Source organism: Bombus vosnesenskii, unplaced genomic scaffold (genome assembly GCF_011952255.1).
Source record: "Bombus vosnesenskii isolate JDL3184/JDL3185 unplaced genomic scaffold, Bvos_JDL3184-5_v1.1 scf7180000013336, whole genome shotgun sequence".
Taxonomy (NCBI): domain Eukaryota; kingdom Metazoa; phylum Arthropoda; class Insecta; order Hymenoptera; family Apidae; genus Bombus; species Bombus vosnesenskii.
Window position 1 is genome coordinate 383899 of NW_022882974.1, and position 27283 is coordinate 411181.

At 34.2% G+C, this 27283-nt stretch overlaps 1 protein-coding gene and 1 long non-coding RNA gene across 9 annotated transcripts in view; one reads left to right on the plus strand and one right to left on the minus strand.

The window, feature by feature from the left end:
* The window catches only part of LOC117235988 (trafficking kinesin-binding protein milt), a 101642-nt gene that overhangs the window by 16425 nt on the left and 57934 nt on the right, over positions 1 to 27283 (minus strand). Inside the window, exon 1 of one of the 7 annotated variants that reach the window (XM_033498551.1) lies at positions 25603 to 26575. The exons of 1 other annotated variant lie outside the window; for it this stretch is intronic. In XM_033498551.1, the coding sequence (XP_033354442.1) occupies positions 25603 to 26575 (973 nt within the window). Of the gene's footprint in view, positions 1 to 9000; positions 9020 to 9110; positions 9416 to 17383; positions 17495 to 25602; positions 26724 to 27283 lie in introns of those variants that run through there. 5 more of the 7 variants (XM_033498553.1, XM_033498556.1, XM_033498554.1 and 2 more) reach the window with 5 other exon arrangements.
* Positions 17639 to 20505, plus strand: LOC117235990. 2 transcript variants are annotated; one of them, XR_004493757.1, is made up of 3 exons: positions 17639 to 17873; positions 17965 to 18169; positions 19259 to 20505. It is a non-coding gene; the product is annotated as an uncharacterized LOC117235990 (long non-coding RNA). The 2 variants fall into 2 exon arrangements; XR_004493758.1 differs by having other exon boundaries at positions 17639 to 17759.

The following is a 27283-nucleotide window of genomic DNA, read 5'->3' on the forward strand; positions in this document are numbered from 1 at the left end:
AGAATTGATTGTGAGTTGCAATAAGAACCAAAGATCCGTTGTCACTACAGATCAGTTGTGGATCTAGGTTTTGCATTTATGGTGTAAGAATAACATAGATTATTATCCAGAAACTATAATGCATGGAGAAATGAATATACCATATACATGTATATGAGCAAATATATGAAGTTATAACATTATACGTATATTAAAAAATAAATCTTCGTTTTCTGAGAAATGCTAAAACTTGACATTCCCCCTTCACCCCGTAGACCCTTTATTTTTAATGCACAAGAACTGTTATATATTAAATTCCTATTTAATGTAAATATATCTGATCTGTGGATTATATGTAAACGTGCCTAATAAATAATAACTATATTAAGATTGTATACTAGTATAGAATATTACTTGTATTATAGGTAGTAGTTTTAAGCTTAGTTCAGTTCCCTGTTTGGTGTAGTTTAATTTTAGTTCTTTAAGCAAGACGAAATAAGCTTCTTTTTCAAGGTCCTTGGAGCGAAGATTAAAGTATAATAATAACGATAATAGAATAGTTGTTTAGTAGTAATTTCCAGAGCCTCTGAGCGATAAGTAAATTAATTGTTTATCGCATTAAAGATATTAACGAATTAGTAATACATCTTATGCATAGAGAACAAAATTTGAGCTAAGAATTAAATAGAGCGTTTGAACTATTTTTACAGTTATGCTGTATTTAGCAAGAAAATAACATACTTCTGTTGGATTTATGTAAGTGTATTTTGTAAGAGCCAGAAACAAATGTTCAACTTTTTGAAGTGTTTTAAAGTGCTCCGCTTATTATAAAAATTAAACGATTAATTATAAGAAAAAGTCAACAATCCTTGCTATAGATATGTATATACCAGTGCTTCATTCAAAAAGCGTGCAATAAATTCGTGTTAATCAGCACTGCCTGTGATTTAAAGATTTGCGAATAGAATAATGAAACTGAAAAGTCGTATGGACTGACGAATATTTATAATACAATAATTACAATTAAGATTATGATAATTATAACTAGGAAAGGCTAAAATTTCAAAACGCAAATGGACACAAAGATCTTACGATAAATAGAAATTGCATAATTAATGCTGACATAAATTTGATTCGCCAACGAAAAGGAAGATAAGAATAAAACAAAAGCTTGCTTTTTAAACTTTTAAATAATATGAAACTGATAAATAATACACGATAAGTAACTGGCATATTCGATTAAATTCAAATTTAATTCTAATATTCCTTTAACAAATGTTTCTCGTAATAAATATGTAATTAAAAATAAAACATTGAATAATTAAAAAGATTTACAATCGAATAAATAATTAAACAAATTGTGATATACATACATAAGTTATGCTTCGAAGATAATACAAATATTAGATGTTTTAACGTTCTACACGTTCCTAGCCATTTGTAATAATGTAACAAAACAGTTGTTAAACAAATTTATCGCACTGACTATACAACACAAAATAATAAAAAACGTAGCGACAATAATATTCTCCAAAATATAATCCGATGTATATTAAATTTTTCAAACGAAATTATAACACATTTTTTCGGTCAATATTCACAGAAACAGAGCCATCTCCGATTTACATAGTTTTTTAATATGTTGTCAAGATCATCGATCAACCTGAGTAATACGATGAAGATCTTAGTTGCGTGTCGCCGTTTGTTAAAAAATATAATTATCAAAAAAAGGTTGCACAAAAGTACAATAACTTTCCGGACACCATGTACGTTTAATGGAATGTAAATAACCGAGACTTTTTTTTAGATAACCCAAACCTCACTCAAACTCGTTTGTGATGAACTTTCTACCTTGAGCGCCACCTATATTTACTCGAAAACTGGATCACCAAGCGGAAAATTGAAATCAATGAGGTTAGGTTAAACCCTAACAGTTTCTCCTAAAGGAAAGGACAATGACCACTCTTTGTTAATAGCATAAAAATACCGGAACTATCATCAGTGGCATATTTAGATCTTCACTTGGACAATAAATTCAATTGGAAGCAACATATAACAGTGAAAGGAGAGCAAGTAGATCGTAAGATGCAAAAATACGTACTGGATACTTGTCAGAAAGTCGAGATTATCGCTGGAAGATAAAATACTTAATTATAGAATAATAACAAGGCCGCGTATGGACTTCTGGTATCGAGCTATCAAGTCTGGGTTAGGTTATCGGTAATCGAAAGCAGTTGGTCATTTATAACGGTTATTCGTAACCAGAATGTTTAACAATTATTTTTTCTTTTTAATCACTTCCTTTTATTTCTCTAGAAATTTTTTTACAAATTTATTGATCTTCCATTTGGGTTTTCTGCTTAAACGAAAATTAGCCCTCTGTCAATGACATTTTTCAAAAAAATTTTAAGGAAGGAAACACCCAACAGATCTCATAAAGGATATAACCTAACAAACACGAAGATAGTACCCCACTGGGGGTAGCCACCCACATGATAATCAAACAGCCAAAAAATTCTACCAAATGTCCAAATTGGACAAACTGTGAATGTAAACAACTAAATAAAAAAAAAACTTTTGACTGGAAAAGAAGTGGCCAGTTGACCTGAAATAAGGTACAGGTATGTCAGGATGGAGAGATGGGTCATCATGGACCTAAGGCTCTAACCCACCAAACCAGTCTAAACAATAGAAGCCTATAGAATTCTAAAGGAAAGGAACAAAAATTCTGATGGGTTTCTAATCTGATCTAACTCAAATCTATTTTTAAGTCCACCACAATTTTTTCTTCTTTCCTTTGGAATTTTTCTCAAAGTGCAGGTGCAAGCTTTTACTTACTGACACTGCTGCATAAAAATACAACATAATTTACAAACATTTTCTGATAATAGCTTTTAATATACAGCTATCTTAACTAAAACCTTCACAGCGCTACTTAGAGTGACGACTTTGACAAATCAAATTAAAAAAGCATCGGAATTGGAGAGCTCTTTTCGTGAATATTTATCTTTTTTTTTATAATATTGTAGAAAGAATTAGGACAGACTATGGTATATATAAAATATTGTATTCTCATTTACATAATATATCGTTTACGAAGAAAACAACAAAAGTTTGTAAATTATATGTACTATAAAACCATAGAAAGTACAAAATAAAACAGCACTGCGATTCTTACAAATGTTCACAGAGTATACGAAATATGTTGTGATCTGCGAGCTTTTTACACTTTCTTCGATCCTCTGGCATTGTAGTTCACAGTAGCATATTCGCTACTAAGAAAGAAACTGACATAGCAATTACATTTTAATCAGTTAAATTCATTTTCAATGTTTTCTTCTAATATTGCACAAATTTCTTAGCTACCACTTTGCGTTCCCCCACGAGCACAAATTTGTCTGATACAAATTTTTTACTGATTATTCTTTATGACAATAAAATAATCACAATATCAGAATAAAAATAAAACATAGTAAACGATTAAAAACTCGTGCAGATCGTTCAAACAAACGTCTTGTATATACATGTATATAATATAACGTATAACTAAATATACATACATACAAAACGTGATAAAATTTGTGATACAAACGATAAAAGAATACATGTATCTTCCTCATACAAAGCTTTCGCTTTCAAACGAATAGCAAAGGCTATCGACTGTGAAATTTGATCCGGTACGTCTACCTGAACGCCATCGGTATGATTGCGAACTAACTAGTCTTCTACTGGTATTTATGGACTCCACGACTTTACTGTATGACTCGACCGTTCAATTAAAAATACAAGGTGAAGTCGTACAGAACACATGTCCCAACACACTTACATATTCATTCATTGATTATTCATGTGCGGTTCGACATTTCTAACTGTGTAAAGTTAGAACATGCGTAAGATAAAGTACGTGCCACTGCATTTGTAACTGAGTGGTCATCAATTGTGTAAAATCTTATACGTTTCTTTTTATTTTATTTATTTAAACGATTAGCGTCGCATCGACATCTCAGTCATTAGCGACGTGTCCTGTTGTCTAGCTTACGCTTAGATGAAATCGTAGATAAGTTTGAGAAGGTTCTCAACTTTCTTCGTATTATGAAAGGAATCGTCTGACGATTTGCGAAGTTTCACCCGATTTCCTGAGATATGAGTTTCTTAAAAAAAAGAAAAAGAAAAAAAGAAGTCAATACGCGCCAAGGGTCAAAGAGCATTGGTACGTGTTGCAGTGAGATGTTCTTTTTAGGAGGAATTGGCGAGCAAGTCTCGCGTGACCAACACAGTTTTAATGACGGTTTGTTCTATCGAAGGATCTTCCCACCATGTTACGGGAAAAAGTCGTTTGAATTATCGCTCGGTTTCGTTGCAGTTTCAGTTTACAAAAAGATTGTGTAAAGCCTTTTAGTAAAGTGATTACGAAGCAAAATCTCTTCCAGATAATATAGAAAATTGTAGAACAAATCCTCAAATATCAGATCCTTTTATTTCACCAGAATTTTGTTGATAAAAGATTGCCAAAAATTATTTATGTGATATTGCAGTTGTCGACGATTATAAATGTTATGAAATTTCAAACGTAGTACCTTCTTTATTTATCAATGTACAAACTATTTAGTGTAAAAGTGCAAACTAAAGATCCTCCATGTGTTGTGGCAAATGAAACCTATGTATATGTTTGTAGATGGATAAGTCGAATCGAGGTAAATGCGCATTTATTGAATCAAATTTCTAAGTTATTTTTCTTGAAGAGAGAAGAAGCTTTGTACGTAAATAAAATTTCTTTTACTAATTCTACTTGTCTCTTTCTGAGAAACCATTGGTCTCGTTCATATCACAAATATCTCTTTGTATACGTATACGTACATGAAGAACTTAGAATTCAAAAGATACACGAACATGTGCACGTACAATAAATAATATTAAATAAATAAAATACAATAAATAAATAATAAAGCGAAATAAGACAAAAGACACAGAGAATATGAAATACAAAGTTCTCAGAGAATATTTTCCAAAGAAAAGATCTCGGCTTTAGTGTGGTGTCCAAACTGCAAAATATTCAGCGTGAAGTCGTTGAGGCTGAAGATGAGGGTCGTTTTTATGCAAATAAAGTGTACAAAATTTCGGTCAAATCTGTTGATGCGCGAGATTCTGGCGGATTTTGGCGAGAGCTTCCTTAAAATTTAGTCTTTAACCGGTTAACTGCGGAATTTAGTTTTAAAAATCTCTTACAGGGTGCGTAATTAACAGAAATCTTACTCGGTTTCGAAATTTAACCTAAAATTGTGCACTGTTATTTCTTTTGTTCACCTAACAATAATCAATTAATAATAAATTTAATCAGTTTCCCAATTTTTGTTAATATAAGTATGATCTCTAGACTGCGGATTTTGATGCATTTGTAAGAAACGTGCTAACATGCACAGACAAATGTATAAAATATATTCAAAGCATAATGCTTTCTATAATATTTGGTAGGTAAAACAATCCTCTATCGAGGTTTTATTTTTCCAATTATATACTCAAAAATATGAATTTGCACAAAAATTCGCAGCCTAATGATCGCGGTCCTACGCGGATTTCTAAAATTGAGACCTCTGTCGGTGAAACGTTCACAACACTAGAACCTACCACACTAGTCGAAATGACTGCTTCTATAATTCTATTTTAAAATTCTTACTTTATGTTACATTCCTGCAAAGTCAGCAGTCATAACTAAAGGAATAATATAATGAATTTTTTTTATATATTCAAAATGAAAATAGTTTTGTATCTCTGTTACTTATACCAATACCAGTGAAAATAACTGGTTCTACAATTTTGTAAACGTGGCAACCCTCGTTTAGGGATCATAGTCCTAGATGGATTAATAATAAATACCAAAGAGTGATACTACATAACGTGAAACTCCTTCTGTAAGAAAGTGAAAAATCACTAAATATTGAAGTATTCTATTATTACGTATTTTTTAAAGACTAGTTGTTTGGTTATGATTGAAATAGCTTCGTCTTAACTGTAGATGGCTCTAACGATAAGGACGATTTAGCCAACTGCGCGCGCCACAGCGAGCTATATGTTTCCACCGCGCATTTTTCCAAGTATCGAGGATCAATATTCATTTACTTAAAAAACAAAGAAGTCTAGAAATTATTTAAGTGGTCAACTATATTTTGCGGTAATGATTTTATTTTACGATTTCATATATTGTTCATACGAAATATCCAATTGAAAGTATATATTAAAAGTATAAAAAAATATAGGTAAAATTAAAGACGACTAAAGATAAATAATACGAATTGAACGTGAAATTAAAAATTCATAATGCATTTTAATATCCGTTTACAGTGTGGTTTCCATTATAATTTTATTTAGTCATAACTGATAGTGTAACTTTTTAATTAATTTTAACACCACTAGATTGGTGTATTTTATTTATTATATACTGTACTTTATAAAAGTAGAAAAGGTGGCGCAATTAATTGGGAACAATTCCAGGTAAACAATAACTGATAACAACAACAAAAAAAGAAGAAAAAGAAAACGTGTTGCTAAAATATGAAAAAGGGAGATCTCCTCGTTAAGCGGTGTTTTTCAAAGAGGGGAGATCTCCTTATTCGGTTGGCTAAGTGTTAACTGTCGGTGGCTCGAACGATAAAGACGACTTGTTAAGACGGTGAAAAACGACCCTCGTTTTCGGCTTTAGCGGCTCAAAGTACCCTCGTAAAGAGACATGTTCGGACCGATAACTTTACGGTCCGGACACTATACTAAGTCCAAGGTCTCGAAAGAAGTGTAAAATTAGAAGCTTTTGAATGCTTTGGTATCGCGAGTCCTGCTACAGTGACATTGCCCTTTCGCCCCTTTCATCCTGGGGTATAAGTACACAAGGTCATGAGCAAAGGGTAAAGAAACAAATAGGAAATGTGAAATGTGACCGTGGCACGCGAATGAGTCACGAACGTTCGAGAGGAGAGACCGTGGTGACGCGCCTTCTCGTCATCTCGGTCTCCGACCAACCGGATGCTGCGCATTCACCGTCAACTTCTCATTCAGCGTTTCTAATATACTGTTCAAAATAACGGAAGAATCTTACGATCCAGTCGCTTTATATCCTAAGTGTGCACAGTTTTATACTATAACGGGAAACTGTGGCGCATTGATAAGATAATTTATACATTACGACACTTTTGTTACGGCCAAGAAATTTTTTCCTCCAGCAAGAATCTCAAACACGCGCGGATAATACGAGTTTCGAGTGCCAGCGTGTTTTACTTCTGACGAATATCGCGTTACGAATACAGTTACAGTTCGAGCAACGCGTATGGAACGTTTGAATAATACGTTGAGACAGCTGGTCTTTGGATACTGCGGTTTTTGCTATACCAAAGTTTCCTAACCCTCGGTTGTCATCATGGGTCATAGTGACCCACAGTTTTACTTTGGATAAAGATATCTTCAAAGTGTAGCCTACAATGGCATTATGTGTATTAGTAATTGTATTTGTCTGTATTTATGTGTATTATTAAATGTATTATCTATTATTAATTTGTAGTGTTCTTTTATAACATCTGATATCCCATTAGTTTGTGTCTGGCGATTCTCTAAACTTTGTAATGGGATAGGCTGACCCAAGTGTGACAAAAGCATATTTTTTCCTGCAATCGAGCAGATTTTATTTCTGTGAAAATTTTCCATAGAAATTCTTGTGCATGAATTGAGTGAAATCGCTATTATATCTTCTTAATACCTAAATCTGCGTACGTATAATTAAAATATAAAATTTTCGTATGTTTGTGTAGGAATGAATTGACTTTTTCATATAATTGCAGCAGATTTTTTTCTATTCACAAACAGCTCGTCCTCGACGTGTCAGATAAATATCATTTTTGAAACGTGCACTAGAAAACTATTTTCCCCTTAGAGTACCACGTTTTTAGCATAAAGAAACATAGAAAAGATCACAAAAATGTTTTTTTTTTCTAAACAATGTTGGAGATCTCTTTTTTGAAATAATGTCATTTCGTTAACCTCTTTTTGTTATCTAAACAAATATTCTAGAATGTTCAAACTATATTCCCAAATTTGTTCGATTCAATATCACTGCTATTCTTTGAACAGCAGCTGCTCGAAGATTGATCAGGGTCTGGCTGACACAATGTGACAAATGCGTTTCGTGAGCCAATGTGACACCGAGGGGTTCAACTATGACGATCCTCTACGAAGAAAATACACAATACGATTTGTTTATTTCCGGTTTAGTTTTCGAGAAAAACGAGTTTGGAAATAAATTAAATTTGACCAATTCGGGACTAGACGGGACTAGATAATCGACATTCCACGTCATTCTACGCGCGGAAGTAAGTCGATAATTTAGAACAAAATATCGCGCTCTGTTCCCGAGAAAAAATTAAACTGAAAAATTAATCACACGTATCAAACCGAATATCATCTGATGAATCAGTTCCTCAATTTTTCTTAATATAAGAATTTGCGTAAAGTTGAACGAACAAAAGAAATAACGACGAATGTACAATTTTAAGTTATTGGGTTGGCAACTAAGTTACCCAACCTAACCTCAATACATTTTGAAACCGGTCACCCGACCGGGCCTGTTACTGTAAATTAAACACATTCAAACCTCATTTTCTTGAGAACGAAGCCTCAAATGGAAGAATTTTACACTACGTTTTGGACTAATTTTCACACGTAGAAGCAGCTGTCGATTGTTTAGTGTTCGTCTAACCCGCAATAAACCACGTTCTAACTATTGGGTTGGCAACTAAGTGATCGCGGATTTTGTCAGTGCCACCTAATGGCAACATCCGCAATCACTTAGTTGCCAACCTAATAGATAACTCGATGAATTTTCAAACTCGAATTTTTCGAGAACTGAGCCGAGAACGAAGAAATTTGTAAAATCTGTAAAATCTGATTCCACGTGTTCCATTCGTTCGAATTCTGTACCAAAGCACCGGCGCATCACACACTGATTAATTTCGTATTTTGAACAGTGTATCAGCTACTTACGTTACAGGCGAGGATTTGCGAAACTCGAAGGGAAGTGTAATGCAAGAACTGAAAAGGAAAAAGAAGCTCAAGCCATTTCAACTGATCCCGGCAATTTGAGAATTACTGACAGGAAACACAGGTGCAAGATGGCTCCGTCGGCGAGGAAGCCAACAGGAAAATCGGTGTATGCAATCCGGTGCAATCGGAACATCCCCAGCAAGGCGCGGGTATCCTAGAGGAGCTGGGACAATTTCCATCCAGGAAACCTTCGTTTTCCAACAAATCCTCGTTCGACGGTCTGATGTCTTCGTCGTATTCATAAGGGTCATCCTCTTGGGGATCCTGTTGCTCCTGGTCGGAAGATTCTTCCGGTTCCAGGAGCGTATTGTTCGAAATGCTTCTCTCTTCCTCCGCCAGGATCGGCCAGGAACCCAGGGAGGATCGGGAGCAATGGCTGATTCGTTAGCTGTATTTATTAATTAATGCAATTTTCCTCCAGGACCTTCTCTCTTTCTACTTTCTTATTCCTTTCAAAACGTCTATCTTAGCTACGTCTTGCTGCCTCATACAGTTCTCGCTTCTATTCTGAACGTTACAAAGTCTGTACATAAATTTGAATTTCGCATCTGTGCTCGCTGTTAACGTTCAACGCCGGACTGTATCATTTTACGATTATGTTTCGAAAGAAGTTCGCGATAACTGTGTGTCGATAAGCAAGTGTCCTTTTACGTTTGTTACCGCCATTGGTAAAAAAGACAGTGGAAGGAGATCTGCATTTTGAAGTAAATTTTTATTAAAGTTGGGTTTATTATATTACGCTCACTAAAATGAAATCAATGCCGTAATTACGATAATTTATTCTATTTAACATTTGTATTGTAAATGCTCCTTTTTTCTTCCGTTCAATAAGCCTTGTGAGATATGTACAGTTTGCACGTGCAATTAGCGTACATTGCTAATTGGACAGCGTTGTGAACACTTGTCGATATTCCAATTGCTGGATTACGTAATATAGCGAGAAAAGTTTCGTGAGATAAATAGGAACTGTAGAGTGCAATTTGATCACCGTGTGACTGTCCGAGGGTTCGTTGGAAGTTGTAAACACTTTCGGCTAAGAAATATACGTTTTTTACCGATTGACCTAAGCTTCGTTTTTTCCCTTTTTACGAAATCTTACAAAATTCTGAGAATGTCACAATATCTCTTTTGATATCCTCGTAACAAAAGGTTGGACTTCAGAATAAGATACAATGTGTACGATGCCATACACAATTTAATAATCTTCATTATAAATAGTTTTTCAATCGCATTTTATTCCTCGTTGTTTGCAATGCTAACGATAGTTTAAACTTCACGAGTAATGCTTGTCATAGAAACAAAGAACACAAATATATACTTCATCATTCTATGTTTAATTAATTTCCTATCAAATATTTATATGTGTATATATGCACATACATTGTAAATATTTGTTTTTATATGAAAATAATCCAATTTCAAATGTGGAGGTATAATAATTATTATAATTAATATATATAATATATATAATTTATCTAAAATACAGTATATATATAGATCTTTATTTTATGTTTATATTATGTTACATATATATATATTGTATTTTATATAAAAAATATTGATTGATTGAGTGGTAATATTATCCGTTAACTTTTTCCCTGTCAATTGTCACCAACTATCTGCTACATGACTGAACGATAACAATAAACAATTAAAGAAACCAGCCGTAACGCGTGAGTATCGAACGCAAGTGAACTTTACGATGGAAATATTCAAATCTTGATATCAGCTATCGTCGATAATTATGACAAGTTCTGAGAAGAAAAAAACGTAAGCGTACATAAATTTTGCATACGCAAACGATTACATAAATGTTGTAAGAGTTCAACTAACAGTTTATTCGTAAGCTTCGAGATTAGTAATATTTCATTGCGAAGCAAACGAAGCAAAAAGACGGAGAATGTCATCAACGAAAATAACATTCCAAGAACTATTACTGCTGCTATTGACGATAATCCAACGTGGATGGAAAAAGAAATATCGCATAATTCAGCAAGCGTTAGTGTCTTCGGGGTCTACGCTGTACACCTGATGCACAGCCTACATGCTGACCAACTACTGTAACTATTTGACGAATATCCACAGATGATGCAGCAATTCTAGCCACCGACGAATATCCTAAGGTTGCGTCGACATCATTGCAGCAACACAGGTTAAGTCAGTGGAGAATGGAAATAAATAGTGACAAATGGACATGTCACGTTTGCCTTGAATTTACCATAACCACGTCGCACTTAATAAGTGCATTATATCTCAAAATCAACTGGTTGACCATTTTGGGTTACGTCTTGACCGCAAGGTAACATGGAACCAGCAAACGACAAAAAGACCCAGCAAATTCGACTCTCAGGAGGAAAGCAACGTTCTGGCTGACCGGTGGACGTTCTAAGTTCAGCATAGAAGCATAGTCACTTGTACATAAGCGCATCATGAAACCAATCCTGGCAGCCAATTATGGGGCATGGAAGCGAAAAGCCTACACAGCAAAGTGTGCGGTTCTTCAGCGAGGACCAAGCCAAGAGAAATCCTCAGGACGATAGAAAACGCAACACAATTGCTACGTTGGAAACGACGGAATTCGTGAAAATCTGTGGACAAACTGTGTTGCAGTTTGCAGGTGACGTGGCTGTGCAGCCAGTACAGTTCAAGACTAATGGACCATTCCATCTTGGTAGCCAGGGACCTACGCTCACTCAATCAGCCTCGCAAAGTCCGAAGAGGGCATGTTGGTTACATCGACAACAAGTTATCGGCGAGAAACACTTACGCATGGACGCCAATGAAATATAATTTCGTAAGGACGCCGTCCAAAAGGATAGTTGTTCACTTACCGAATGTCTGTGTCGTGAATGTGTTTTGAACAGACTATGAAGACTCTAGGATACTAGAAAACGAAAAAGGAGAAGATTCAACAAGCCACTCTAATCGTGTCTACGTTACTCGATTCAAATGGAAAAAATGGCAAAGGAGGTAGATACAAGCTATTTTGATCGGTGACCCAAAAACAAACGACGATCGAGAGACCTCGTGATATTGCTTCTGACGTTGGTTTGGAAAAAATCGAAGATGCAAAACACGCGTCAAAGGAAAGAGCGAGATGCAAAAGACGAAAGGACGCTGACCCTTCGATGGTCATCTGCAAGACTCGCTCCTTATTATTCCGTGCAAGCTAGCGATGTGTTGATGCGAGATGAAGTTGACGTGGAATTACCAAGGAAACGACGAGAGCTGGCGAACAAATGCAAGGTGAATTTTGACACGGTACCAATAGCTGCGGTCAGCTTATTGCGTTCGTACGCGTTTAGTGACGACTTTTCTGATTCCTAACCTCAACCTTCTTCTTTTTTTTTAACGTAGAGAAATCCTCATGGACACTCTGTTGCTGCGAGGACAGCAGAGTAATGTCCGACAAAAAAGTTATGAGCCGAGTTATATTGACCAGGCTGTGACTGCAGTTCCACTTCTGGGCGCCATTCCACTACCGCCCGCCATGGAGACAACCTAACCTCAACCTAACTCCAACCTAACCTCAACAATCGTCATCTTTTGACTATTCTCAAGCAGATGAACACACTGTCGCTCAATTAGTCTTATTAATTAGATGTAACATTTGGGGAAAGATGGGACATTTCGGTGGACGCTAACTTTTAGATAAAATGGACGTACGGATGGAGGACAGAGCGACAATGTTGGACCGGAGAATGAACGCGGATGGCTGTTGAAGTAACTGCACGGAAGCAATGGGCTGTCGTAAAGCAGTTGCAGCTTTTAATGTCCTGAAAACTGCATTGGACAGGAAGGTGGGTCTCTGTCGAGAAAGTCCTCGATAGTTGTTGAGGACTAGTTTAGAACCTTCCCAAAGTGTATTTTCACTGTAGGAGGAGGAAGCATTAGTATTTGTGTGAGATGGAAGACCTATTATTTGGTTAACAACAATTAACAGCAATTTATGCGCCCCATTGTGCATTTTTTTTACACTTTTCATGTCAAGTTTTGAAAGTTTATTTTAAGATAATTCAATAAACAGATATTGGCGCTAGACACAACATTTTTTGTGAATGCAACACCAGTGATGCATATAGTATTTTAGAGCAATTCTTTCTGTAGCGTTCTCATCTTGTCTTTCCTCTGAATTTCCTGGATCAAAACATAAAACTTCTGCAAATGTTTACTCTTTTCAAACACTAGGACAATTTTATGACAGCAAGTTATTTCATATAGAGTCACAAAAAACTAGTTTAAGATTACACTTACAATTTTGAAGTCTGTGACAATGTTGAAAATTGTTTAAACAATTAGGAAAATGCAGAGAGTAACAATAATAATTAGAAAATTAGAAAATGTAGAGAATAAGAATAATTCTTTTTAATAACACTCGTTCTCCTTGTAATTCGATGTCCAAAGTTCAAAGTCATACAGCTAAATCATAAATTATTATTCATAAATTGCGGTTAGCACATGAAGATTTATTCCTCTTGCCAGTGCCAACATTTCAAGAGTAATTTCTTTTAAAAAGTGTAAAAATGGTGATTCTTCTTAATAAGACTTGAAAATTGCTTACAAGTTTTCCGAGAGCAAGGACGAGTGACAATGAGAACACGTGAGACATATCTACACGATGTGTTGCTGTTTATAAATTATAAATAAGCATTGTTGAAAGTCAATAGAATAATAATCCGTTTGATCTGTCCTCCGCTGAAAAGAATACAAATGTAAATACTGTTACGTAAGAATGTAATAAGAAACATTGTAATTTGACTTTTCATCAATAGGGTTTTATCAAAAATTAAATCTTAGATATCCTCGTTTCGTGTTTGATGAGTCATTAATAACACAATAATAGCCTTCTACGAGCTTCCGTCTATCGCAGTCTTATCTAGGTGTCTTCAGAGATTTTTCTCATTTTAAATTCTCATTTAAGTTTACTTAAGCAGAAGACTTTTAGTTTTAGCATTATTTGTGTAAAGCAATACGTATATTGATTTCACTTGTTCTTCTTTGGTTATTAATAGTACTCCGGCATATTCCGTTATAATGTGCAATCTGCACGTTCAGCGCTGTGGAAATTTGTATAACATGTACTCTCTGCTTTCGAGCTCGCAATTACCGCATATCGTACATTTCGCTGTTTCTCTAATCCTATGAAACATGTTGTATTTACCGACATTTACCGGTTAAGCTAATTTCTTCCTATCCAATTAGTCCAAGCTGCTCTATATTATTTATACGTGTTGGTAACTGTAACAGGATATAATCTTCACGTTTGCGTGCCTGCAGCTACTTCGATTCTCTCGTACATCGGATCGAATTTCAAGATTCTGTGTTTGTCTCTGGTATAAGCTTCTCTCTTATCTCCTTTGGGATGTTTGGTGTGGTTTGGTGGGAGGGGTTACTAACTTCAAACAATTCTCTAAATCGTAGCAAGCGAACGTCTTTCGAAACATTATCGTAAAAAATTGCATTATGTAATCGAGAACTTTGCATAATATATACTCTGTTGATAAGGAATCGAGCAGCTTTTCTTTACCTGTATCGTTTGAAACGTTTCAATATTTCCCAGTGTTAATAATTTTCTATAAACTTAAGCTTGAGAGCAACAAAAAGTATGCACTGTCTGAGCTTTTTAGACTGTTGAATTTTGAGTAAAACTGTGACATAAATTGCTGGCATTTATTTCGGACATGAAACTCGATACTATGTTTTAAACACGATAGCGGCAAGCTTTATGAAGGCCCTGGAAGTGTTATAAAATATACTTGGACGTTTTACATTCTTATTACAAAAATATTCTATATTTACTAACGACCATTGAATAATTTAAAAACAAGAAGTCGTATCGACTGAACAAGCAACAATGCGCAAATATGGAGAATTGTTATCGTTTGAAAGTGCGGGTAAAAGGGGAAAACACAAGTTTAAAAAGTTATGCTATAAGACTTATTCAATTAAAACAATTTGATTACGAATAATCATGATAAATAATAAAAATCTTTTTGCTTATCAACCAAAACGATTTTTCGCCATTGATAATGGTTGCTAAAACAAAATCGGGTTATCGACAATTGGTAATGGGGTAACGAAAAAATCCCGTCATCGATAATGATTATCGGTACCTAAAAAAAGTTCCGTCTTTGATAATGGTTATCAGCAGCCAAAAAGAAATTCGCCAAAAATAACGGTTATTAGTCACCAAAGAAATTCTCTAATTTATGATGATTATCGGTAGCAAAAAAATTATGTCGTTGATAATTGTTATCAGCGATAAAAAAAAATGCTTTCTTACATAATAGGTATCAATAACCAAAACTATAATGGTTAGGAGTAACCAAAAAACCTCAGTCATGAAAAATGGTCATTGGTGACTAAAAATAACTCCGTCACGAATAATAGTTATCGACAGTTAAAAAATGATTCTGCCATAATGGCTGTCGGCAACAAAAAATATCTCACGTAGATAATGGTAATCGGTAACCAAAAATACTGGAATCATATATAAGGGGTTCAAATATTCGTAAGTAGAATACTTGAAAATTAATATTGTTTAATCATTTAATATTTTGAAAAATTTCTTTGGTACTTAGTGTTCACTGTCTTCTATTACAACAAAAGTTACCAGTATGTCCAGTCCCCTATAAAGGTTGTAAAAATAAATGTTATTTTTGATCTCTGATTACGGTTAATTTATAGTGCAACAATCGAAAATAAAATTACCAAAAGTTCTGACGTAACATCTTAGGTAGAGACGTCGCAGGTGATTATTGATTTTTCCACGCGGTAAAGCTTGCATAAGAGTATGCACTGAAGTGATAAACCGAGACTACGCGGCTCTCGTCATTTATTTATAGGAACAAAGATGTGGCTACATGTCGACAAACTACATGTACTTGCATCGTTAACTTTGCACTTTATCAATAGGCTGACGTTCCTCGACATTAATTACGAAAGTTGAACCTACTTTATGCGTTTAATTTTAAGTAATCAATACGAGGCATATATAATAAGAATATTTGTTTAAAAAATGTTGAAATTGTTAGATATTATACGACGCACCGGTTGATGTATTTCTTGTAAAATGAAATGATTGTAAAATTCTCGTAAATAATGATACGAAATGACCGGCCAGAGAGTAAGCACGTGGCAATAAGCACCAATCTGAAACGTTGCATAATGTATCAAAGATATACACGAACGATTGACCTCCAAAATAATCTCTTACTGTTCGTCACAATCCATTAAACATGATTCTAGTTATAATGTAAAAACAGTGAACCTTGTGTTTCACTCGTGTTTTTAATCCTAAGATATCCAAATCGAATTCCATGTAACGTTTCAATAACAAAGAAACATTACTACAATGTTTTTTTCATATATTTTTTAATTTTTCATTGTATATTCCGTATACCTATGACAGACAGAGAAAAAATCAAAATAATAGCAGAGTCGTAAAAGCAATTATAAGTAATGAGAAATGCAAACAAAATATTTAGAGATAATAATTTAAATATAAATTGTAGTGTTAGAGATATTTTATATATAATTATCTTAAACAGATAAGCTTGAACACAATTAAGTCTATTTGAAATAATACCATAATAATTGCTTGAAATCGTTTCAAAACATTAATTTATCAAATTGTAGTTGTTAACTTCCGTATTTTATATAAATAATAGACAACACATTGCACGTTAATTTAATTAAGTAATACAATTATAGAAGTAAATAGAATGGAAGAATTAATAATTATAGTATAATAAATTATTATGGAACAGAATACTCTTTAATCCAAGATTTAAACAAACAATAGATTTTAATTAATTTCGATTTCTTAACAAGTTTCGATTTTCATTAGAATTGTCGTATAGTTAAAATTTTTAAACTATATGTAATTATAAAGTAGTTGAGAAAATTTCGAGGGAAACATAGCACAGGCTATGAATAAACTGTGATTTCTTATTAGTGAAAGAGAAGAAAAAAAGTAAACAAAGGGGTTAAAGTTTCGAGATTTTAAAAATGGCGTCATGTCTCGAGGGTTGACCAGCAATGTTGGGAAAATTAAAGAAAAGGAAGTAATACAGTAGTCGTTATCTATATGCGGAATAATCTATCTGATTATTATTTATCTACGCATGAATATATCATTTCGAAATTTTGTAATATTTCGTTTATGATTCAATCGAATTTGAAATTTCAAAATTATCGTCCAAGTATATTTTACGATAAAGTACGTTGGAAAAATGAAGAACAAAAAGTGAAGAGGAGATTTGCTTATAATCACATGTTGATCACTCGATGTAATTAGTTGTGTTTCAAAATAAATACTTACCATTCAGCACATTAATTTTCCGCCTCTGACGTCAGAGGATGTACCGGGCACATTTCACTAATCTTCTTGAAGTTCTCAAATTTTAACAATTAAATGTCTATATAGATACTAGTTGACACAACAAACAGTGATCTATGATTCACGCACGTCAAAGAAAGAGAATATTACTTCTTATTATTAAGAAACATGAAGGTAGCTTGAAACGAAACAAACGACAAAATTACTCCGGCGCCATGACGCATAGCTGTCAGAGCAAGCTGCGCAGCCGAAGATGCGTATAAATACGGTTGAGAGGGAAATTTAAATCCTAGAAAATTCCTAGGGAAATAATTCTACGTAAGTATTAGATGGATCTGGTTTTTGTAAAACAATTAAAGTAATTACTTGACAATTTGTTTGGTATCTCCGATCCTTTTCAAATTTCCATATATTGAAAAGCTTCTTAAAAGTTAAATATTATTTTAAAAAAGTATCACAAACAATTCTAATTGTAAGTACTTTTAATTTTATATCGAAACTAAACTTAAACCTAACCTAAAACAGGCTACTAAAATATTAGTTTGTTATTTGTTATTTCACAGATACACAAAATTTTGCCCAACACTGCCTACCAACAACAGCAGCAATGAGATTATCAAATTTTCTAAATCCATGACCTAAGTTCATTTATTACGGATTGTCTGGCAACTTTCCGATAAGCGTTGACCTGTGAAAACGAAACTATTTTTCCTACGATCTTTGTGACTGCATTTAATTCATCTACAATATTTCGTCACTTTCCAATATGTTAGTTCATATGTTCATTATCACACATATAATACATATATTACAATACTTTGATTACAGAAGGAGAAGCAACTAAAAACTACTAACAGGCCTCAGAAACAAGGTCAAACTGGTTTATATTATATAATAGAAATAGAATACTGTTTTTATGAGTATATATTATAGGTATTACTTAACACTTTCACTATCACCGTTTAAGGAAAAAGTCACTGTTCACAGCTCAACATTCAAAATTTTTAAATCTTACATAATGTGACATATATTTTTACATATATAGTAATAAAACCTGCTAAGTAGACAACACGATTCTTAGAATCGCACACATATGTGTAACGCTGAGCTGTGAGTAGATTGCTTCTTACTGCAAACTACTTGTCACACATATCTAGATATGTAAGGTAATGTATTGTTACCTACTTAACGCACACGATGCTACTGAGGCAAAGTCGTCGTCAACGAGTTTCGACGACGGATTTAACAAGGGCGGAAACCTCCATGTTTACATTTCTCTGTCGACCGTCCGAGCGATTTACGAGTGTTGTGTTACAGTGTCTCATGTTATACGTGTGACTATTTGCACAAAATCTGATATTCTATGTGTTCCAAACAATTTTATGTACAATCTTTGTCAATCGAGAAGAAAAATTTAAAATAAGTGAAAACAATGTGTTGCAATGTCAGATTAGTGGTAATTTGGCGTTGTTTATAATAAATAGAAATGGTATCTCAAACGAAAAAATAAGATTTATCCTAAAGACAATTGAAACACAATATACATGCGGTCACGAGAATATTGGCACACTGTTAAAGAGTGAATAACTTTTTTAAATTGGATCAAACGACACGAGCCTTTTTGAGAAGTTAGGAGGATTATTTTACTAGATGATGTGGCAAAAGATTCTTGAAAAAATTGCAGTTGATCGGAATCGCAAAGGAAATAGTGAAGATAATTTCTTACAAATTTTATCTGAATTTCTAAGGAAAATTTGTATATAGTATAAACATGTAATCTATCACATATGTGTGACGAGTGGTAGCGAGAAGGTAAATAATAAAGTAAATAAATAAAGTAAATAATATGTTAATTAGGCTGTATGGAGGAGTTCAACAGCTGCGATGATGGAAATTTGGAGGATGCGGGGAATGTAAATTTGGAGGAGATTACAAAAGAAGACTTATGATATTTAACGTCATGATGAAGAATATAATGAAATATGGGGGACAGAAGAAAGAAGAGAAGTGGAAGCAGTATAAGAAAGGTATCTAAGAGCAGTATTAGTGACTGGAGAGGTGCACACCTACAGTAGGATATTTAGACAAGAAACGAAGACGGAGAAAATACCTCTGGGGTCAGGAGAAAGGTACATAAAATATGAAGATATGAAGAAGAGATTAGAAGATCAGAAAACTCACTACTTGAGGAGTGCAGAAGGGTCATTGATAGGGAAAAATGAAATAACATGAGCCATAGAATGGCAAGAGAGAAATTTAAAGGAAAATAGGAACGAGCAGATGGGAAATGGAAAACAGAAATAACCTTTCGTTTATTACATATACATGTAAGTGTGATTTAAACTATATCATGTTTAGTCTCATTTTAATCAGAAGAATGTCGCAAATGCGTGGGTAAAAGATTAAATTCGAGAAAATCGAAGATAAACAAGTTCCATCATCGTCTCATGGATAGTTAGTGATTTTTCATAGACGATTGAATACAATAGATCAGGTTACGCTACTCAAACGTCGAGCTCCGTGTTGTGTTGAAGCGAACAACATTAGAATCGATGACGGCCTATCAATTAGGACGAAAGAAAGTATGTACCTACGAGAGGAAAGGAAAGTCAAGAAGATAAAGATAACAAAGTTAGGTTCGGATTAGGGAACGAATGGAGGATGAGTAAATTCCAGATGAGGAGAAGGAGGAATGCGGTATATGTGGGAAGGAGGAGGGAATAGGAGAACACGTTATAGCGCGATGTGAATATACAACAGTGGGTGAACGAACAGAAATTCTTATCGAATAAGAGGCTAATGGAATAGGATGGATGAAGAAGATGACGGATAAAAGGGGATGAGTAAATGAATCCCAACAGAGAACAGGAGCTTATAGCACATTTTGGTCAACATTGGGTGAACAGTATAATATGATTCTAAGGTCACTGTAGATTATTTTACTACACGCAGATTATAGATTACATGGCAGTAAGGGAAGATGACGTAATGTTGAAAACAAGAAGCGTGTTAGGCGTTTGGAATTTTTTTTACCATTGTTCATCGTCGTCCTTAACGACTTCGCTTCGTTGTAATAAATACTGAAATAAAATATATTATTACGACGTAGTATAACCTACAAACCGATTTATCTCGAAATGTGCTAAATGTGCTCTAGACCTGTATTACCGGTTGGTATTCAAATATTGGATACTGATGCAAAATAAATGAGATATAAAATGGAATTATGTAGGATATTTAGGATGCGATTACACGTAATAATATGCAACAGCGATTCAATGTATGCCGGGAGGGATTTGAAATGAAAAATAAGCGTAATGTAAAATGGAAATAAGCAGAGCTTCCTTATCCAGAACACAGCATTTTCCAGTAACGAATGACTTTTCTCTTTCAAATATGTACATATTTTATTATTGCCCATACAAAACGTATTTTTTCCCTTAAATCGATCAAATGGATTTTGATTAAAAGAACTTAGTACGAAAGCAATATCGTTCTATCTGTCGAGACAAAATACGACATATTTAAAAACCTCGAAGCTGCCGTAGGTGCAACAGAACTGGCATATGTACATGATGCTGGGAAAATTACAATCGCGAATATTAAAAAACAAAAATATGATACTGATCTCAATTATTTGAAGCACGTAGATCCTTTGAATGCTGGCAACAGTAGGAAAATCTTAAATATACTGATGCAATCAGATGGTTTCGTTACGATAAAGACGATATCTTCTCATACCGATGCATTCGTGGCATTCGAAAAGAAGCTTCGAACGTTCGAAGTAGACAAAGAACGTGGCTCTATGAAATTCCTTATGTTGATTGAATTATGATTAATAATATAAAATATACTAAATATAATAAAAGGTAATAAGGATCCTTAAAGATTCAATTGATCCTAATTTGTATTTGAATAAGTGAAATTTCATATGAGAAAAATAATTGTTCCATTATCCAAATATTTCATGATTCGAACAGTTTCGTCTTGCTGTTCCTTCGGATAAGGAAGGTTCCTACTTTGTAATTACCAACAAATGTCCATCCAATTTCAAAGTTTTAGTGGATCAGATGTTCAACACACTAAATAAATATTACTACTACTACTACTACTACTAGTACTACTATATTACAGTACCTGAGTAATATTAATTCTGAAAAGAGGTGGATAGATATCTGGAATACAATTTTTTGAATTTCTTAACTATAGTCCGATAACGATTAAAAAATAAAGCGTGGAACAAATAATTTCTTCGTAATGTTTCTGTCGGCTGAACGTGATAAATAACGAATGATTACTGATAAAAATTATGTATATCATTGTTTTTACAATTAGTCAGCTGATTAATCTTTTGTTGCCATAGTATTACAAGATTTAGATGTTTCTCCAACTGCAATCAATTACCAAACTTAATGGGACAAGTAATCCGTCCAGTTTATTAATCTCAGCATTTATTCGCAGCGAGTATTGCACGATTTGATAAGTAGAAGATAAGGAACGTCAAAGAAATCTCTTAACCTTTCAAAGTCACCTTCAAATTCTTCCAACAGAATTCTTAATTTCGTATTATAAAAAATTATTAATTTCGCATTTTCCTAATAACTTTTCCTTCATTTCCAACGATTTCGTATTTAATTTAAATTTCCTATTGGAACAAAACTCGCTTATTTTCCAATGCAGTGCTTTTCGAAAGATCACATCCGCGATTGGAAATTTTTCTACCCTAATTGCGGCAGAGTATTTTCATTTCCTGTATATGTCAATTATGCCTAATCACATATTTCTGAAATACTAAGCTTGTAAAAATACTAAAATACAAAAAAAGAGAAAAAGAAAAATGTTATTCCCAGTCAAACCGACAACCTTCGATTAACATTCTTTTAACGATACATAATTAGTTTTTAATCAAAAGAAATTTCTTTTCAAGTTTCTCCTGGACTATGTTAATTTCGTTATCGATGATCTGTACAGAGTGATACTCGTATCTGGAGGGATCTTGAATATCGCTTGATACATCCTCCGTTTCACTGATCGTACTCCATTAACGAATTCCGAACAGAGAAATTAAAGCGGCGACGAAACGAAGGCAAATGAAAGTAGACCATCATCGATTTAAAAACGACAAGATCGAAATCGCGCTTCCTTTCTTCGTGCATTCGATACATGAAAGTAACGTGACTTCCTCAGTCGTTAAGAAAGAAAACTTTCGCGATACGAATATCGGCCGGCTTGTTCCTAAAACGAATCTATTTTGAATGGTATATGCGTATACGGTTACTGACATTAATATTTGGACATTCTTTCAAACAGAATAACATCTTTTACAATTCAACCAGATTACTTGTTTTTTTTTTTTTTTTTTTTTTTTTAGGAAAGGGGAATTTTATTAATATAAAGAGAAGATTAGTTTACCAGGTGTAACAAAAATTTTGAAATGACACTAGTAGCTTATATGCTACTGCAAGCATATATTTTTTAAATATACTTGCATTAATATTCGAAGTCTTTCTATCAGATTAGAAAAAATTTTCTTTTTTAATTCGATTTATAATTAAAAGATCAAGGAATCTGTAGATGTGCTTATCGCTAAATAAAACGGTTCTAGGTTTGATAATTACAAATATCAATTTCATAATTTCGTATTGTACGAAGGAAAAAGAAGAAAGGAAGAGAAAAGAAAGAGAAGAAAAATGTAATCACATGGCAATATCCTATCACACGTAAGAAATAACGAAGATTGTAAAGAATAAAATTGCCGCGGTTTGACTCATCTATGACGTTGTAATTAACGTGCACCTTATCAAGTGCGAGAAGATATTCGGATACCTTTCAGAGAGTGAAGTGTATCTATATAAAGAATGACAAATCTAAAATTGAACTAAACTACCATTAAGAGACATTCAGGAAGCCATCGTTCTATATATATAATGCTATCGTTTACATTTCGCATTCGTCCCCGTCACTTTTTCGTATTTAGAGAGATGTCTCTCTAGTCGAGCTATTAATATCCAATTTCGTAAATGGCGAGGTCGACTAATCGATATTATAAAGCGGAGCTTCCTCGGCTACGGGTCGTGACCCCATGTGGGGTCGTGTAACAAAATTATGGGGCAGCGGAAATTTTTGCAACTGCCACACACCAGAGGAATAAAAATGTCGATGACCTGTCAGCAAAGGATGAAGAAGAATTTATCGAATTATTAATCGACATGGATATAAAACAGCAGCTTTTTAACAAATCGTTTAAATGAATTTTTGCTTAGAATTAGAGCAGAATTTTCAACAATTTTTAAAATGATCTTGAACACGCTTATGATATTTTATATCACATATGTGAAAATGTGACTCAACAACTCTGTTTAAATAATATCTGATGGTAAGTAAATTGGTTAAACGTATTAGTATTCAGTCATACTGTCACAATAGTTTACAATACTAATAATGTGCCTCAAATATATTATTAATATTAATGCAACTATTCAAATTTGTTAACGTTCGACAAAGTTATTTGAATAATATTTCATGCTAAACAGATCCAGCAAATCTATCAGTAATGTTTAATACATAGTATTATTCAAATTTGCTTAAGCCCAACAACTCTATTTGAATAATATCTGATATTAACTAGATTCCTCAAGGCAATTAGTATTTACCTATACCATAACAAAAACCTATTAATAATATTAATGTACTACTATTATTAATAATGTTAATACCATTATTTAAATTTGTTGACGTTCAGAAAGTATACTTGAAATAATATCTGATATTAAGATCTAGATCCCTCAAGGCAATTAGTATTCACCTACAATGTAACAAAAATCTATTAACAATGCTAATGCTATCTCTCAAATATATTAGTAATGTTAATACTATTATTCAAATCTGTCTCAGATTCAATAATTCTACTTGAATAATATCTGATACTATATAGAACCCTTAGCTCTATTAGTATTCAGCTATACTATCACAAAAATCTATATAGTTCATATACTAATTATATTCGTTAAATATATTAGTAATAGTAATACTATCACTCAAATTTTTTAACGTTAAGCAGCTCCATTCGAATAATATCTAATGATAAAGCAGATCCCTCAAATCTACTAGTTTGTACTCAGTCATGCTATTACAAAAATCTATAATACTAGTAATATCCTTCAAATATATTAGTATTCAACGTTATTATTATTATTCAAATTTATTAATAATCTGAATATTAAATCCTCGCCTGAATTATATAATAAAAATTGTAAATGAATAATTAATAATAACATGAAAAAACGGCGTCTTTATTATTGATGGTTGTAAAATGAAAATATCAATTCACTCTGAGAAACATTGAACATACTCTGTTATATCAGATATTCAGCCAGAATTGAATTCTTTATGCAAAAATAAACAAACACATCTGTTTCACCGATATGCAAATTTAATTCTGCCCTAACAGGTGATAATAAATGATACAATTATAAATGTAACAAAAAATTGTTTAGAATTAAACTTCTTTAATTTGTTGTCGATTAATGTCTTATTTGTACAGGGTGGACAATATATAACTGACCAATTTCAAAGTCCCGCCATTCCGAAACGATGCATCATCTCCTGTTCCGCTGTAACAATCGTATCATGGACGTACGACAAAATAATCATTCAAAATTGTCAAAATACTTCATCAAAGTAATTCGTCGATAACGATGACCTCACACAAATTACTCTGCCGGTATCGTCCGGCCATCAAAGATCGCCTGATTCTATTGCAGTGGGTTTCTTCTTACGAGGTTATCTCAAAAGTAAAGCGCATGTCGATAAACGAAAGCCAATCGAGCAGCTAAAAGATGCTATTCGAGAAGCGACGGCGAACATAACTTTCGAAACGTGCGAAGATGTAACGAAAAATACGACTGACAGTGCTGACTTTGTACAGCGTCCGAAGGCAGACATCTTTCTCATATCATGATTCCATACATAATTTCCAAATATTAATAAATGACTCGTATTAAAAAATACTGTTATTTTTTACTTCGTCTAAAAGTTATCGACAGTGAGAATCAGTCGGTCATATATCGTCCGCCCTACATATCTATTTCATGTACCTTCTTATGTACAAAACTGTGGCTGCGTAACATTCTCTCGACATAAAATGGGTTGGCGAATGGGAAAAGTTTAAGAAGCGTTGTCATAAACCATTCATATCCTACCTCGATTAAGGAGCAATGTTCTGATAACTCTGATATATATCTTGCCATATTTCGTTTTGGCAACGTGAAATAGAAAGTCTGACACGATTCCATCGCCTTCGTGTATATCGGTCTCCGCCAAAACCTCTTTCAGCGCCTCCACCCGTTCTTCCGGCGTACTTTCGTCGTACGACGACAATTTGTTCTCCAGGCACTCGACCACGCTGAAGTCTTCCCAGAACTCGGGCGGATCAGTTTCGAGCCTCCTGGAAGATTCGGTATCCAGGAAACCAGAGATGTCCAACCCTGCGTAAGACACGTCCAACGCCAAATTCGCGAATGTGGGAGTTCGTGCTAAAGGAGAACTGGCTTGCAATTTCCACTGATGATTCTCACGATCTCTCGACTTGCAGCGACTTTGCGAGTCGCCGGTCCCTATGGAACTCGCTCGGTTGTTAGTCCGAGAACGTTCCTTTGAGTCAGCGAAGGAATATTCGCTCATTTTCTGCGAATTGCTTGCCTCTGGTCGCCAGAAGTATTTTTCCTTCAAATCTGCCGGCAGATTTTCGTTTATCCCCAATAACAGTTGCCTGTCCTCGCTGCTTTTCGACGAGGCCGCTTTCAAATTCCAAACGGCCTGTAAATTACGGTGTTCCGCGACGTTTCCCTTTGTTTTCCACGTAAGATTTCCTGCTTCGCCGTCGATACATTCCGAGCAACTTTCGCTGTTCCTTGGAAGAAAACCATCGTGAGAAACTTGAATTGTCTGCCAAGACGAGTCTTTCTGGGAATCCGTCTCCGCCGCGCTCTGGGAATATTTTGCTGGCTCACCGATTCTTCCTCGCACGCCAACTTCCGACAAATTTTCAACCGGCTCTCGATCCAACACATTTTGAACCGTGTCAATCGTTCTCGAAGAATGACCTACCTTCCTTTGATCTTGATAGCTACGCTCAAATTTCCCAGACACTCGCGGATCGTGCTCGTTGCTCATGTCCCATAATCGGATTTTCGATCTTAAGAAGATCGAAATTTACGTACCGCTGTTCATGAGATCACGTTATCCCAACACTATCTTTCCATTTGTCTCTTTCTCGTCGACACAGCTTCGCCTCGTTCGTTCATTTATTTAATTCTGCACTCTACACTGCTACGAATGATGTTGGGATCGTATGATGAATTTTCGTGAATTAATGCCAATGGTAATTTCGAGAGTGCGCTACAAGAAGCAGTTAGGTTTTAAGGATTGCTGTCTTATGCTGGCATATGCTTGGGTGGACAGGAAATGTGTGACGCTGACAAGAGCATGGAAAAACGACTGAACTGCCTTGACGATACCACACAGGACGAAATGGAAGATAATGTTACGACAGATGTAGAAGATGCATACAATACCGAGAATATAACGGCAATAATGGCATTCCTCAACACTTTGAAATATTTGAGGCGATAGAAACAGTTGAGATGATCGAAGGCACAAAAGGAATGTAACTTCATCGAATTGAATCTGCTGAAAAAGTTGTGTGATTTAGCAGTTAAAATGTTTGATCGAATCATATTTAATTGCATTATTTGTATTGCTATTATTATAATTTATATTATTCTTTTTAATAAGTAGGATAAACATGAATTTGCGAAGGTGAACATCCTTCTATTTAATTTCGTTATTTGTACTGCTATTATTATAATTTATATTCTTTTT